Raw genomic sequence first — 16,055 nt, 5'->3', positions numbered from 1 at the left:
CATAACGGTATGCTGTTGGAAAGGTAATTTCCTTTACTTTCTAAAACACCTAGGGCCGATTTCTTCACCATCGCTTAACTTTTAAACTAAGTTCACCAGTACGCTTAAACCTGGCATAAGCGCTAAGCGAGGGTGAAGAAATCGACCCTTAGAGAATTGAAAATCGGTTGAAAAATGACCGCGCAAAAAAAAATTTCGAGCCGAAAATCCTAAAAAATCGTTTTTTTGCTATAAATTAAGATTTTGAGGGTATATTAAAAGGATCAATCGTGGTTTTGTGTTGTATTTTACCAGACCTACAACCTTTAGCACTTTAAAAGTACATTCATTTTTTTTATTATGTAGCACTGTGTAATTCCTTGTATGCCCCTAAAATCTTGATTTCTAGCAAAAAATCCATTTTTTGGGACTTTCGGCACTAAAAAATTAGCTGCGCAGTCATGCTTCAGCCAATTTGCGATTTTTTACTATTCTAGAAAGAAGAAAAATAGACCATTTTTCTAAAAATTGGTCCTATTTCTAATGATACTTCTAAAAAATATTTAATTCCACGTCCAATAAAATTTTGACCAATAAAAAACGGTCGAGAAATATAATAATAATAAAACCTACAACCGGATTCACGTTCGAATAAATACAATTTAAACCTTTGTGACTGTATCAATCTAACATTCAGTTTCAAGGTCTTTCAAATTTGCATAGTCACGATACGATGGTCGAATAAAGACAGGCGGCTCATTCAAACAAATTTCACCGGTTTGGCTATACCTTCGTGCATAATAAATCAAACAAGTTCACGTTATGCTTAATGATGAACTTTTGAAATACTAAGCACAGACGAAACGATACTTTGGTCTGCAAACTTCTTACTTAATTATAACCCAGCGAATGCAGGTCAACCCCCTTTGTAATGAGTTTCACTAGTGAATTCAGTTCATTGATGATCTAAACTCGTAAAAGTTAAAAGTGCGAGCCACGAATAATGAGCTACGTGCGTTCATTAATCTAATTGGCACACCAGTAATGTTTTATCTGTTGGGATCATTAGTTGCTGTTACGGTTTTGTGCTATTAACTCGACTATGATTGTTTAATTATGTTATATAACGATACAGCAATGTTTAAGTAAAGTTAATGTATGAATTATTCAACCTTCTTTTTTAACTATATGTTTTAGGACCCAACCCCAGAAGACAGCGTGCCAGGCAATGAAAGATAATCGGTGCTGTTGGACTCGTGGAAAAGTACTCGGTGGATCGTCCGTTCTCAACACAATGCTGTACGTTCGAGGAAATAAGCGAGACTTTGATCTCTGGCAAGCTCTCGGCAATCCAGGCTGGGGCTACGAAGACGTACTACCGTACTTCCGGAAATCAGAGGACCAACGTAATCCTTATCTATCGCGGAATAAGAGACAACATGGAACAGGTAATGTCTGTAATTAACTAATACGCTTCACTACAAAAACGATATTTGTTTTAGGTGGTCTTTTAACAGTTCAGGACTCACCCTACTTGACACCACTAGGAGTTTCATTCTTGCAGGCCGGAGAAGAGATGGGCTACGATATAGTTGACGTCAACGGGGAACAACAAACTGGATTCGCATTCTTTCAATTTACGATGCGGCGCGGAACCAGATGTAGCGCGTCCAAAGCGTTCCTAAGACCGGTGCGAAATAGGAAAAATCTGCATGTTGCGTTGTACTCCCATGTCTCGAAAATAATTATGGATCCAAAAAATAAACGAGCTCTGGGTGTGGAGTTCATCCGAGATGGGAAGAGAGAGGATGTATATGCCACCAGAGAGGTCATTCTGTCGGCTGGAGCTATTGGAACTCCTCATCTGATGATGTTATCTGGAATTGGACCGAGAGAAAACCTGGAGCAAGTAGGAATTCCCGTAATTCACGAGATGCCAGGAGTTGGTCAAAATCTTCAAGATCATATTGCAGTAGGTGGGTTAGTCTTTCGAGTGGATCAACCCATATCGGTAATCATGAATCGACTGGTCAATTTGAATTCTGCAATTCGATATGCGGTAACAGAGGATGGACCATTGACGAGTAACATCGGACTGGAAGCGGTCGCATTCATCAATACAAAATATGCCAACCAGTCGGATGACTGGCCAGATATTGAATTCATGTTGACGAGCGCTTCTACACCGTCCGATGGAGGTGATCAGGTTAAGAAGGCCCATGGTTTGAAGGATGAATTTTACGATTACATGTTCAGTGAAATAAACAACCAGGATGTTTTCGGTGTATTTCCGATGATGTTGCGACCAAAGAGTCGGGGGTTCATCCGCTTACAGTCGAAAAATCCACTCAGATATCCATTGCTGTACCACAATTATCTCACACATCCCGATGACGTTGGTGTGCTGCGCGAAGGGGTCAAAGCAGCCATTGCATTCGGCGAGACTCAAGCGATGAAACGATTCGGCGCCAGATTTCACAGCAAACAGGTGCCGAATTGCAAGCATTTGCCGGAGTTCACCGATGAATACTGGGACTGTGCCATTCGTCAGTACACAATGACAATTTATCATATGAGTGGAACGGCAAAAATGGGCCCCCGGGGAGACCCGTATGCTGTGGTGGATAATAAACTACGTGTTCATGGCATCAAAGGACTACGGGTAATTGATGCAAGTATCATGCCCAGGATAACTAGCGGCAATATCAATGCACCCGTTATTATGATTGGCGAAAAGGGAGCCGATCTAATCAAGGAGCTGTGGCATCAAGGGGTTTCTTACAACAATCGTCGGGGGAAGCGAGAACGCGACCCTTTGGCAAATGTTACCAGTGCTAGCACCAATGAAACTACCACCGTTAGTACCAATTCCAGTTTAGTGAACGAAAACAGCATTAGCTAGGATTAAGAGAACTCAGGTGTGCGTATCAGTAGTTAAGTTAGACCAAACACCTCGGTAGGTAGTAACAGTCCAAAACACCATTGCAAGCGTTTGTTGTTTTATTCGTTATAATGTTTGTCACCATACCATCCGTGCCTACCCTGAACAATGTATATAGTTTATTTCATATTAGAATGTAGCAAACGGTATGTTTCTCACGAGTCTGAAAGTCATTTTGTAAATTACTTGAAAAATGTAAAGTAATCATACATTTATATGATGATGAAAATGACTGACTATTTAAATGTTAAAATGTTTGATGTGAGACTGAACGAGATAACATGAGCAATAAATTAAGGTTATGTGTTCACTTGTATGTTCCTTTCATTAAAAACGGACTTCGAATCAATGTTAATACCTCGTGTCTTACAGAAAGTGAAGCAGTCAAGCGAATATCCAAATGATTGGTAATGGAGAATTATATTAAAATAATTGTTGATTTCATTTAATTTTACATCACCTAATACATATTCCTATTTAAGTTCGAAAAACTTACAAGCATCCGAAACCACTGAATATATCATATTAGCACATCCAAAAGCAACTGTTTAATTTTTGGTCGGCTATGAAGTTTAATTTTATGAATATTGTCAGGTAATTTTATGAAAGTTTTTAATGTTCAGAAATTTGCATCACCTTAAAAAATGCTCATATTTTTTAATTTTAATCGCACTTTCGCGATAAAGAATAATTCCAGTCATAATAATGATTACGATTTATTTTAGTAAAATGTCGATAAATCATTAATACGTATTTGCTAAACCAATTATTTCCACTATTACTTCACTGAATGTGACTGATACGAGTATCTCGATTACGACTTAGTATCGTTATAAGTGTCAATGTCAGACAGAAAGGAAGAGATACTGGAATTAGATGGTGTGAAAATCGAGCATTCTACGAAATCGCGGGACTACTATAAAAAGTGCAGTTCACAACACAAGAGTCGGGCTATGGACAATGGTTCGTAACTTTCATACAAGATTGCGATATAGCAATGAAAGGGGGCGTTAGTTTTGTAGAAAAAGGATCATTTAAAAAAAATCGTCATAGTGATGCAGAGAGTATTAGTATATTCATTCAATGTCTATATAATAAGACCACAAATTAAAAAAAAATGAAAATTTATCTTTTTGCATATTTCGGACCTCTAAAATATGCTCAAGAAAGGATTTACTAGAAATCAACTTGGTTTGTTTGCTAGAGCCCATCAAACTACCAACTATCAATTTTCATATAAGGCTAACAAAATCGGGTCAAAAGGTGATAAAATCAGGGGTAGACAAAATCGGGGGTTGATACAATCGGATGCTGATAAAATGGGATCTTCACTGTAGAACAAAATTTCAGTTAATTCCGAATTGTTTGGTAATAAAGAGAAGGAAATAACAGATAATAGTGACATCGTTTAATTTTGGGTTTTGGCATGACACCTAGCTCCAGATAGTGTATAGTAAGATAAAATATACTGCAAACGATCCTTGTAAGGAGCACAAAACCATTCCCGTAAGAATTTGAATTGAAATTTTGATTTCTTTTTTTTGGAAAATTACTTCCCTTTCATCGGGGTCATTATTTTCTACAACAATTTCCGAAAAAGTGCGACAAAACAAATATACGTTTTGAAATGGGTGTGCATGAGTAGAGGCGAACTATGACTAATAAACAGAAGTAAGAAAATACCTATAATAATTTGGATCGGTGACCTTTGCGGAAAAATTCTTCTTCCTTTTCAAAATGTTTGATAGCTGAAGTTGCCGAGTTGTTTTTCAACATCAATTTTTCCGCTGTACTGAATGGAATAAATGTATTTTTAAGCGATCTGGTAGGAAATGTGCTCATAATTGTGTAACAAATTCCTTAGAGGATACGACTACCATAAATACGACATAAATGATTTTGTAAAAGCAGCTATTAGCTGTGATTTAATTGGTGTTCTACTATTCAACAACGAGTAATCGAATGCAATTAAAATTTTCACTGTTGCTATCGGTTACGGAAAATATTCAAAACTATTCTTTACTTCATGGTAGAACCCTGTAAAGGGCTAATATAAACGGAATTACAAGTCGATCCGCCACCGCAAAACTTGCAGAATAGGTAAATTTGATAACTAGCACGGCACAAGCATTCTTTACTAATCTGCAGAGAACAAACAAATTATTCCGATGCAGCTTCTCGATGGGCACACCTAGCATGTACGTGTGTTTTACCGAAGACTACATATCAAGAAGACTGATATCTCTTTCCTTCCCCCATACAAACGAGAAGCGACAGAGGTTGCAGCGCCTCTTTTGGAGGAAGGTAGAAAACTTAATGTAAAAGTGTATATATGTGTGTGCATCACTATGGGAAGGTAGTAACCTTTACCCGTAAGTGGAGTTGCTGTTACTGTCTCCAGATTCTGGACAGAGTTGCGGGTCTTCATGATATGCAGTCTTCGGTTTTACTATGTATCTCACACATGCCTGGCTTTGAGAAAATTTTTGACACTTATATTCATAGGTAATTGATTAAAAGTAGTTTTTAAAAATTTAAACATGTTTTCCTTTCGATTTGTGAAACATGATTAGCAATTCGTTTAGTAGGAAGAAAATTATTAAGTTTCAAAGTGTACGTAACGCTTCCGTTTTGAAAATATTGAAATGACTCCCAGCATAGTGAAAAAAGACATAAGTCTGATGCGGGTTTTGCCCTGTGTGTGGTAATTTATTTAAACGATGGGTAATCATTTGCAGCATTAAAACTTTTAGAAGAAATTAAATTAAAACTTGGGACTCATTCAATTTGCCGTTTTTTTGTCGTATACTTCCATGTTATATTTGCTGTAGCACGGCCGGATTGTTTTTTACGATTTAAAGACGTTCAATTAGCAAGGGACTGGAAGACTTGAAGTATTTTATTATTCAGTGCCATAGTGCTCAAAGAAGAGCAAGGATGCGAAGGAAGAAAGTTTAGAAATGCGTGAAATAGGGTCATATGAGCAAGATTAGAGTTTTCAGACGACTTAACCCTTTGTCTTCTACCGCAGGAATTAGGATATTTTGGCATTTTTATCGAATGTGAATCTGCAGCATGCCTGGGCAAGCATGAAGTGACTTAGTGTTTTCTACTGTATGAACCAACCGTTCTTGTTTGCGTATCATGCTTGTGTAATCGTTTTCTTAGTCGTACGCTGTTTCGCGGGATGTGCTAGTTGTTGGTTTAGAGGTACTAGGCAAAGTACCCACTGATTATGCACTGGTTGAGCTACCGTTGCATACCGAGAAGAAACGAAAAACCGTACCAAAATGCTAGTTGTAATATCACTAAATGAAGTAATTTGAATTGGAAATGTCTCAGGATACTAATGAACTCATCATTTTTAATTAGAGATGGGGCCTTCGGATATTTTACACCTAAAATCCACCATTTTGCATAATATATGTGACTTTGAAATCCATAAAGATACTTTTAATTGTTTTGTTGAAACAAGATTTAAAATATCTGGAAAACTAATACATGTTCGATTTTTTTCGTTACGAACATTTTGATTTGAAATGGCACGTAGAATCTTATTCAATAAAAAATTTGTATTTTTGACTGCAAATAGTATGAATTATATGAATATGTTAAAAGTTGTTGTTAGGAAAACTTTTTTATTGAAAGCTTCTTCATGATCCAAATACACTAACAAGTTTTTCTTATATCTTTAAAATAATAAACATTTGATTGTTGATAGTTTATGATGGAGAAACGCGAATAACTTTTGAAAAGGGCATAATTTCACGAAATAATTGTTTTTAATGGAGCAAAATACCAAACAGCTCGACTACTATCGCATTTTGGAAGATTTTTGTCTAATTCGTTTTGATTTGAAAAGACACTTAGAATCATATTATGCAATAAAATTACAGTTTTGTTTGTCAATTAGTATGAAATTTAAAGACATGTTTAAAATTATCGTTACGTTCTCCATTTTACAATCACATTCGAAATGTTTCTTTTCCCTTTAGGTTTTTGTTGACAAAATAAAAAAGCAAAAATTGTTTTTTTTTATAAATTAAATTTTAAACATAAATTTATTTTTATTTTTTGAAAAATTACACGACAGAAGTATTCATTCCAAGTAACTCGTTCTCGGACAGTTTTACTGTATTAAATATGGCATCGAATAAAAAAATCATGCGCACAAAAACGTTTACGCCCTTTTAAAAATTTACTCTAGTATCAAAATGTTGCACTTTCAATAGAAAATTATGGAAATTCATAAACCGAACACAACTGCAAAGATTTGTTCGAATTGGCGATGATCATATTTCATGGTTGGCCGGTTTCTCATGGAATCTTTCTATAAAAGAAATGTCGTTTATCTACAAAATGAAAAGAAAAGGGCCCAAGTGTACCGATGATCGCGGGTCAATACGTACTGAAAATTCGCCGCGTCTGTTTTAATGAATCTAATTACAAGTTCCTTTGTTGCGAACCAACCCGCGGATCAGGTTAACAATCCTTTCTATTTCTCTTCAATGGTCATCATTATCGCTCGTATACGTGTATTTTACAAATCATCCGATACGTAAAATAGGAAATAATTTCCTTCATTTATAACATCTCGCGCTATCTAACTCTTTGTCTGTATAAAGTGTTATAACTCGATAGTTTTCAACCTAATAAGTATATCGTAGAGAAGGAATAACAAAACCCAACTAACAATTGAAATTTTACAGCACGCTACAAGTGCAATCTAAGTTTTATGAGTGGCTATAAAAATACCATAAATCCAGAATTGTTACTAGGGAATCTGTCTAAATACTGTTGCAATAAATAGTGATCCCATTACGCAGATAAGATTAGCTTTTCTATGCAATACACCCACGGTCGGCCGTGTGGAGTTCAATTTGCTTTTGATTAGAAAACATAGGATACTGTCGGTAGCCGGCTACCAAGAGTTTAAAAAGAATCAAAAACTAAACAAGATCTTTTCTTTTTCGAGTGATCATATACTCGAAGACCTACTAAGCAACTACCTAACAAACTATGCTTTACAGGTCTCATCGCTTGCTTGGAGCGAATCCTAGATCTTATACCGTTCTAAACTACCAACTCCGCGATACCTATGGATGAGCCTGATGAATCGTCTACCTTCCATTAAGTAGTTAAAGCATCAACACTTCCCGTCTACCTTATCCTTTATCTCTCCCCGTGAACGATGGATGCTGTTCAGGTTTTAATACGTGTCGGATTGATATGAGTCCCTATTTGGCACTTCCTAAGCAACACTTATTAGATAATCAAGGTCAAACATGATGAAGTCAGTGTGCAATCCGCCAAAATCATCGTCACAACGCAACGCAAAATGAAAAGAAAAGGGTCCAAGTGGGACGCCAGCGGTGACTTGAATTAGTTCAGAGAGTACATTTTGGAAACGGACAATTTATTCACGTTTCGTTTAATGTGATGTCAGTCATTCCAGTAGTGTTGGTTCCATGCCGCTTTTCTGCAGTTTGAATAAACGTAGTGGTAACTAAATGTTATAAATTGTAGTATATTATATGTTGAGTGGCCGGTGCAAAGTCATGCTGTTCTTCAGTTATGTGGTGTTTTAAGAAAAGAAGTGGCGATCGAGGTTGGTTTCGAAATTTGTGGTGCATACTTTTTGAAAGAAATTTGAAAATATTTTACAAATTACACTACTATTATTGCCTATATACCCGTCAAGCCGCATTTGTGTAGGAAAATTACTTTTTAGTTTCGGTTTCACGCAATTTAACATTTATTGGACACGTCTTGATCTCCTTCTTTACCTTCTTATTATATTGTATTTGTGCAGTCGAGTTTACTGCAAATGTTACGATACTTTTGTAAATTTGTGTTCTGTTCATTTTTGCAGATTTCCATAAGCTCTCCGTTATCTGTTTTACAAATCCTTCAATTGCAAATCGAACCAAACAAGAAACTTACTACCATGACGGCTTCTTTTTATTTTAGCGGCACATTTCAACAATTATATTTATATAAAAATTATTTTCTTCGTCATTGAAATCGGTTTCAATATTTTATCTAGTCAATTTACTGAGCCTAGTCTACGTTTGACTTCTTCAAAGTCGTCGTTATGATATTCCGTCACTACCTCATAATCCAAATCGCTAAGGAGAGAATCTATGAGCGCAAAAATGGGGTATTTTTTTTTTTTTATTCAATTCGTTTATTTGATAGGCACAAATGCGTTAGCTTGGCGGTGCCAAATTCTTTTGTTTTTACATTTTGGATATCTTAAAACTAGGAGGTTACAATGTTGAAATTTTTTTTTTATACAAGAAAAAAAAAAGTTTACAGCTATCTTAAGACTAGAAATAAGATTCAATATACAAGAGAGGGCCAAAAGATTTTTTTATGAAAAATTTTAAAACAAGGGATTCAGTTTGATATACAAGAGGGGGAGTAATAGTATTTTACGAAATATTTTACAGTTATCTTAAAACTAACAAAAGGTGGAACAAATATTTATGAGAAATTTCACAGATATCTTAAAACTAGGGATACAATTCTATTTACAAGATGGAGGACAAGAGTTTCAATAAAGAGTAAAAATTACAGCTATCTTAAAACTAGGAATACAGAAATCAAATTTGATTTTTTAACGAAGACTTATGCTTGGTCAAGATATTTCAGAGGGGGGCCTATTTCCACATCAGTGTAGCAGCAGGTGTATCGAGGACAGGGGAGAGAAGACGTATATGGTGACAGGGAAAGAAGAGCAAAACTTGCAACTATCGCGCAAACGGGAGATCAGCGAAACAAATTTGCGCCTCAGTCTAGTAAGTCGTCGAGTACCGGGTTGGCAGATGGTATTATTCGGACCCGCGGGGAATCCTTAAAAAGTCATCGGACATCAAGTCGCTCTCGCTTCAGTTTCCTTCTATGCAGGCGTAGTGGTAAAGGCGACGGCGGTTACATAGTGGCACTCTGCAGCTGATCGGTTCCACAAGCAAGAGGAAATTTCTAAAAACAAGAAATAAAAGAGAGGGGCTAAATTGGGATATTTATCGTTTTAATGAAATTGTAAATAAGGGACATATAGGGGAAATCGCGATTTGCTAGCATATCCCGGACTGGGACATTGGGTGGTCTACCTCGGGCCCGAAGGGAATCCTTTAACAGAGACCTGGCGTCACAATACTCGGCACAAACCCAGACAACGTGGTCGATGTCGTGATAACCCTCGTCACAAGCGCACAGACTACTCTCCGCAAGCCCAATACGCCGCAAATGTGCATGCAACGTGTAGTGGTTAGACATGAGCCGGGACATTACACGAATAAAATCCCGACCCGCATCCATCCCCCTGAACCAAGGCTTCGTTGATACCTTCGGGATAATGGAATGTAGCCATCGTCCAAGTTCACCATTGCTCCATGAGGTTTGCCAACTGTTGAGTGTCCTCTGACGACAAATACTAAAAAATTCGTTGAAGCAGATTGGTCTTTCGTATATGTCACCATTTAATGCGCCCACCTTTGCTAATGAGTCGGCCTTTTCATTGCCCGGGATAGAGCAATGAGAGGGGACCCAAACAAAGGTAATCTGGTAAGATTTTTCAGATAACGTATACAAGGACTCCCGTATCTTCCCCAGAAAATACGGGAATTGTTTTTTGGGCTTCATCGCACGAAGAGCCTCGATAGAGCTGAGGCTGTCCGAGATGATGAAGTAGTGATCTGTGGGCAGAGTGTCGATGATCCCAAGGGTGTACTGAATAGCAGCTAATTCTGCGACGTAAACTGAAGCGGGATCATTGAGCTTGAATGAAGCGGTGATAGTATTATTGAAGATACCGAAGCCAGTGGACCCATCGAGATTCGATCCGTCAGTGTAGAACATTTTGTCACAGTCGACTTCACGGAATTTATTATAAAATATATTGGGGATCACTTGTGGGAGTATATGGTCCGGTATTCCACGAATCTCTTCCTTCATGGATGTGTCGAAGAATACAGTAGAATCAGAAGTATCTAGAAAACGGGCATGGTTGGGATTATACGAAGAAGGATTGATGCTCTGTGCCATGTAGTCGAAGTACAAGGACATAAAACGGGTTTGAGAATTAAGCTCGACGAGTCTTTCGAAGTTTTCAATCACCAACGGGTTCAAGATATCGCATCGAATGAGCAATCGATATGAGAGTTCCCAAAATCGATTTTTCAACGGGAGAACGCCCGACAGCACTTCGAGACTCATCGTATGGGTCGACTGCATGCACCCTAAGGCGATACGCAAACAACGATACTGAATTCTTTCGAGTTTGATGAAATGTATGTTCGCCGCGGAGCGAAAGCAGAAGCATCCGTATTCCATTACCGACAGTATCGTTGTTTGATACAACCTAATTAGGTCTCCTGGGTGGGCACCCCACCATGTTCCAGTTATTGTCCGGAGAAAATTGATCCTTTGTTGGCATTTTTGTTTCAGATACCTAATGTGACATCCCCAGGTACCTTTCGAGTCGAACCAGACCCCGAGATATTTAAATGTGAAGACCTGATTGATCGTTACACCCATGAGTAGAAGCTGGAGTTGCGCCGGCTCACGCTTCCTAGAAAAGACGACCAGCTCAGTTTTCTCCGTGGAGAACTCGATACCCAGCTGAAGAGCCCAAGCAGCCAAATTGTCCAAAGTATCTTGTAATGGTTCTTGCAAATCGGCAGCTTTGGGCCCTGTAACAGAGACCACCCCGTCGTCTGCAAGTTGCCTTAGCGTGCATGAATTGGCAAGACAATCGTCAATGTCATTCACGTAAAAATTGTAGAGTAGGGGACTTAGACATGAGCCCTGGGGAAGACCCATGTAGCTAAATCGCGATGTTGTTAAGTCGCCATGCGAAAAATGCATATGCTTCTCAGACAACAGGTTTAGCAAAAAGTTATTTAAAATCGGCGAAAGACCATGCTGATGCAGCTTCTCTGAAAGAACATTGATAGAAACTGAGTCAAAAGCCCCCTTAATATCCAAGAAGACTGATGCCATCTGCTCTTTGTTAGCATAGGCCATTTGGATTTCTGTAGAAAGTAACGCAAGACAATCGTTCGTCCCTTTGCCTTTGCGGAAGCCAAATTGTGTATCTGACAGTAAGCCATTTGCTTCGACCCAATTGTCGAGGCGAAACAAGATCATTTTCTCGAACAACTTCCGGATACAGGAAAGCATTGCAATCGGTCGGTACGAGTTGTGGTCGGAGGCTGGTTTTCCCGGTTTTGCGATGGCGATGACCTTCACTTGCCTCCAGTCGTGAGGAACAATGTTACCCTCAAGGAACTTGTTAAATAAATTCAGCAATCGCCTTTTAGCAGAATCAGGCAGATTCTTCAACAAGTTGAATTTGATTCTGTCTAACCCCGGGGCGTTATTGTTGCACGATAAGAGGGCAAGTGAGAACTCCACCATCGAAAACGGTGTTTCGTTCGCGGTATCGTGAGGAGACGCGGCGTGGTATGTTTTCTGTACCGGGACAGAGTCTGGACAGATCTTCTTGGCGAAGGCGAATATCCAGCGGTTTGAATATTCCACGTTCTCGTTAATACTATTTCGGTTACGCATACGTCGAGCCGTACCCCAAAGAGTGCTCATCGCTGTTTCTCTCGTTAACCCGTCGACGAACCGGCGCCAATAACTGCGTTTCTTGGCTTTCATCAAACTCTTCATTCGCTTTTCTAGCGACGCGTACTGTCGATAGCTATCGGGTAACCCGTCGTCCCGAAAGGTTTTATACGCAGTGGACTTTTCCGCGTACAGTTCTGAGCACTCTTTGTCCCACCACAGGGTGGGAGATCGTCCGTGGGTGTTCGCGCCCGGTACTGGTTTAGTCTGAGCTTGATTCGCACTGTCGAGAATCAAGCCAGCCAAAAACCTGTACTCTTCCTCCGGAGGAAGTTCTTGAATGGATTCGATTTTAGCGGATATCGCGGTCGCGTAACTCTTCCAATCAATGTTCCGTGTGAGGTCATATGAGACATTGATTGTTTCTGATGGTCTTGAACCGTTGGCAATTGAAATTACGATAGGCAAATGGTCGCTACCGTGGGGATCAGGGATCACCTTCCACGTGCAATCTAACTGTAGAGAAGTCGAGCATAGAGATAAATCCAACGCGCTTGCGCGTGTTGGTGGTGTAGGAATCCGTGTCATTTCTCCCGTGTTTAAGATGGTCATGTTGAAATTGTCGCAAAGATCTTGGATTAATGTTGATCTGTTATCATCGTGAAGACCACCCCATACCGTACCGTGCGAGTTAAAGTCTCCTAGAACTAGCCGCGGTGCCGGTAGGAATTCCGTGATATTACAAAGCGTTCGGTTCCCTACCGACGCTCTAGGGGGAATGTAGATGGAAGCAATGCTAAGGTATTTGCTTTTGATCCTTATTTCACAAGCGACAACTTCAATGCCTGGTGTCGAAGGGAGGTTAATTCGGTTGAAAGAATAGCACTTTTTAATCCCCAAAAGTACTCCTCCATAGGGGTTTTCTCGATCCAGACGAATTATATTAAAGTCGTGGAAGTTGAGATTTATATCGGAAGTTAACCAAGTTTCACATAATGCGAAAACATCACATTTTAAACTATTTAGTAAAAATTTAAAGGAATCAATTTTCGGGAGGATACTTCTGCTGTTCCACTGTAGAACAGTGATCGAATCAGTGACCTCGTTCGATGACTTAGCCATCGAAGGATACGATCGCTGCAAGGAGGGGCCATTTAGTAGTCAACTGCTTCAAAAATGTTTGCACTATAGGGAGAAAACGTATCAGAAGGCTTTTAAGAGGATCGGTAACATTGAAAGCTGTGAAAATTAAGTCCACGATGTCAGAAAATTTCATTAGTCCATTACTGGACTGAGTGTCTGTTTGAAAAAGTGGGACACTTGGGGTTTCTGGTGTCCCTGGAAGTGGTGGGTACTCCTTGTTTGAATTAAAATTTCCAAATCCAGGAGCAGATTGCTTCGGCATTAGTGCAGCACTTCCGTTGGATTTATTAGATGTGGTTGGCGCACTCTCAGAGGAGGACACCTTGGGACCCTTACGGGGCAGTCTAGGGGAGGCAGGATTTCTCCGCTTCCTGGACTCCCCCGGGTTAACAAAAGATGTTCCCTCTTGTGGATTATCAGATTCTTGCTCAACAGGAGCCAAAAGAGCAAAGGAGTTTTCGGAAAGGACAGATGGCGAAGCATTCTTTAACATTTCTGCATAAGAGCGCTTCGAGCGTTCCTTGAGGGAGCGCTTAATTTTATCCCCGCGCTGTTTGTACGCAGGGCATGATTTAAGAGCATGCGGAGGGCCCCCGCAGTAAACACACTTTTCAGTGTCTTTGTCACAAGAGTCATCCTCATGCTCTCCACCGCACTTGCCACATCGTTTTTTATTGCCACAAAAGGTGGCTGTGTGGCCCAACTGTTTGCAGTTGCTGCAGTTCATTACCCGCGGTACAAACAGGCGTACAGGCAGGCGAACCCTATCCAGAAGGACATAATTTGGAAGAGACGATCCGGCGAAAGTCACCCGAAGCGAGGCTGATGGTATATAGGATTCTTTATCTCCAGCGAGCGTGTGCAATTTCTTGCAGTCTAATATTTTCACCGGCTTTAGTAGGGGGTTTTTAAAACAGCCAGCCCCATACTTCAGCACGTCCTCGCATGTCAAACTCGCCTCGGTTATGACCCCGTCGACCTCTACATCTACACACGGTACATACACCCTATAATGCTGCGTAAAGCGGGTACAGGAAGCAATCCCGTTTGCCTGTGCGAGGTCGCTAACAACAATTTTTAACTTATTCGCGCGAACCTTTGTAATCTGGGTCACGGCCGAGTAATGCTCTGTCAGATCACGTGATATTTTCAAAATATCAAATGATTTATTGGTGGTCCGGAAGTAAACCACAAATGGCCCAGTCGAGTTCTCTGGGTATGCTTTTAGGCGAGGGGGTTTGGTAGGAGGCTTATCAGGGGATGTTTCATCATCCATATTATCATCGGTGGGCTGACCGTCGAGGGACATTTTAGCGCGAGATCAGCACTTCGCGCAAAGAACGATAAAAAGAGCAGTAACGGAATGTATCAAGGGCAAAACAGAAAATAATAGTAGAAGGGAAACAGGTACTTATCTTTTCGATGCCGATGACCTTTGCTGGGACTGGCTGACAATACCAGCACGACACACTTTGTTTTCGAAACAAAGGCCTAGCAATCACAACTGGCTTTGACACTGCACTGAGCACTGGACACAATAAAAACTGAGCCGGGGAAGGCAACTGCAAAAGCACTAGCACACGTCTTATCCGAGCGCAAGTCGAACAACGAATGAAAAAAAAAAAATGGGGTATTTCGTTGCTGTGTGGACTGCTTAACTTTTCCATCATGGAGTTAGTTATTCACAGAAAAATCATCGGAATAATTTGTGGATAATAGGTCTGAATACGTGTTTTATCTATTTTTATGGGATTTTTTTGATGAAGCCCAAATTGGGAAATTTCCTCACCTAAACAAAAACAAATGTTGAAAGTTTGACCCATTTAACAAAAGCACATATAAATATTACGTGCATTATTTAATACCAGTCTCTCGATATCTTATCACTTCACTGTGCCTAAAATTATTATCAGAAGTCTTGTGTAATTTGATGAACTCGCTCGAATATTACTACAGTGGTATTCTGATATAGATTTCTGGATATTCTGGTAAGAAAGCCATATAAAGACTTGGTATTAAATCGGTTGTTTCCGATGATCCAGAGAAGCTAAAAAAATGTGTATTCTTCAAAATATGGAGTAAATTTCACAATATTCATCCGATAGATTCATAAGATTGCTTTATCTCGATCAAAACTCTAATCGAATCCTTATTTTCATTAAATCACGAGAATAAATTAAGAAAAAAAGTTCTAGAACCATATAACTAACATAAGAACAATAAGTCACCGGAAGTAGGATCATTTACACTCAGTTTGGATTGAAATATTTCATAATAATGCGAAATAACCGAATATATCTTATTCCAAAGATGAATTTACTGTAACTTGAAAACTCTTCAGCAATACATTTTCATTCCCATTAATTTTTGAATTCAACATACAATTTTAAATTGAACAAGCACACCGACAAATTTG

General features: G+C 39.3%; 2 protein-coding genes across 7 annotated transcripts in view; one reads left to right on the top strand and one right to left on the bottom strand.

Annotated features, from left to right (window-relative positions):
• The window catches only part of LOC131683717 (glucose dehydrogenase [FAD, quinone]), a 42,479-nt gene extending 39,142 nt beyond the window's left edge, over positions 1–3,337 (top strand). The window contains exons 2-3 of the mRNA XM_058965952.1: positions 1,177–1,427; positions 1,482–3,337. Of these exons, the coding sequence (XP_058821935.1) occupies positions 1,177–1,427; positions 1,482–2,881 (1,651 nt within the window). The 3' untranslated portion in view covers positions 2,882–3,337. The remainder of the gene's footprint in view (positions 1–1,176; positions 1,428–1,481) is intronic.
• Positions 1–16,055, bottom strand: part of LOC131683731 (flotillin-2) — a 503,804-nt gene that overhangs the window by 210,012 nt on the left and 277,737 nt on the right. The gene's annotated exons all lie outside the window — the stretch shown is intronic.

Source organism: Topomyia yanbarensis, chromosome 2 (genome assembly GCF_030247195.1).
Source record: "Topomyia yanbarensis strain Yona2022 chromosome 2, ASM3024719v1, whole genome shotgun sequence".
Lineage (NCBI taxonomy): Eukaryota > Metazoa > Arthropoda > Insecta > Diptera > Culicidae > Topomyia > Topomyia yanbarensis.
Note: the sequence above shows the minus strand (reverse complement) of the source record. Positions and strands in the feature narration are given on the sequence as shown.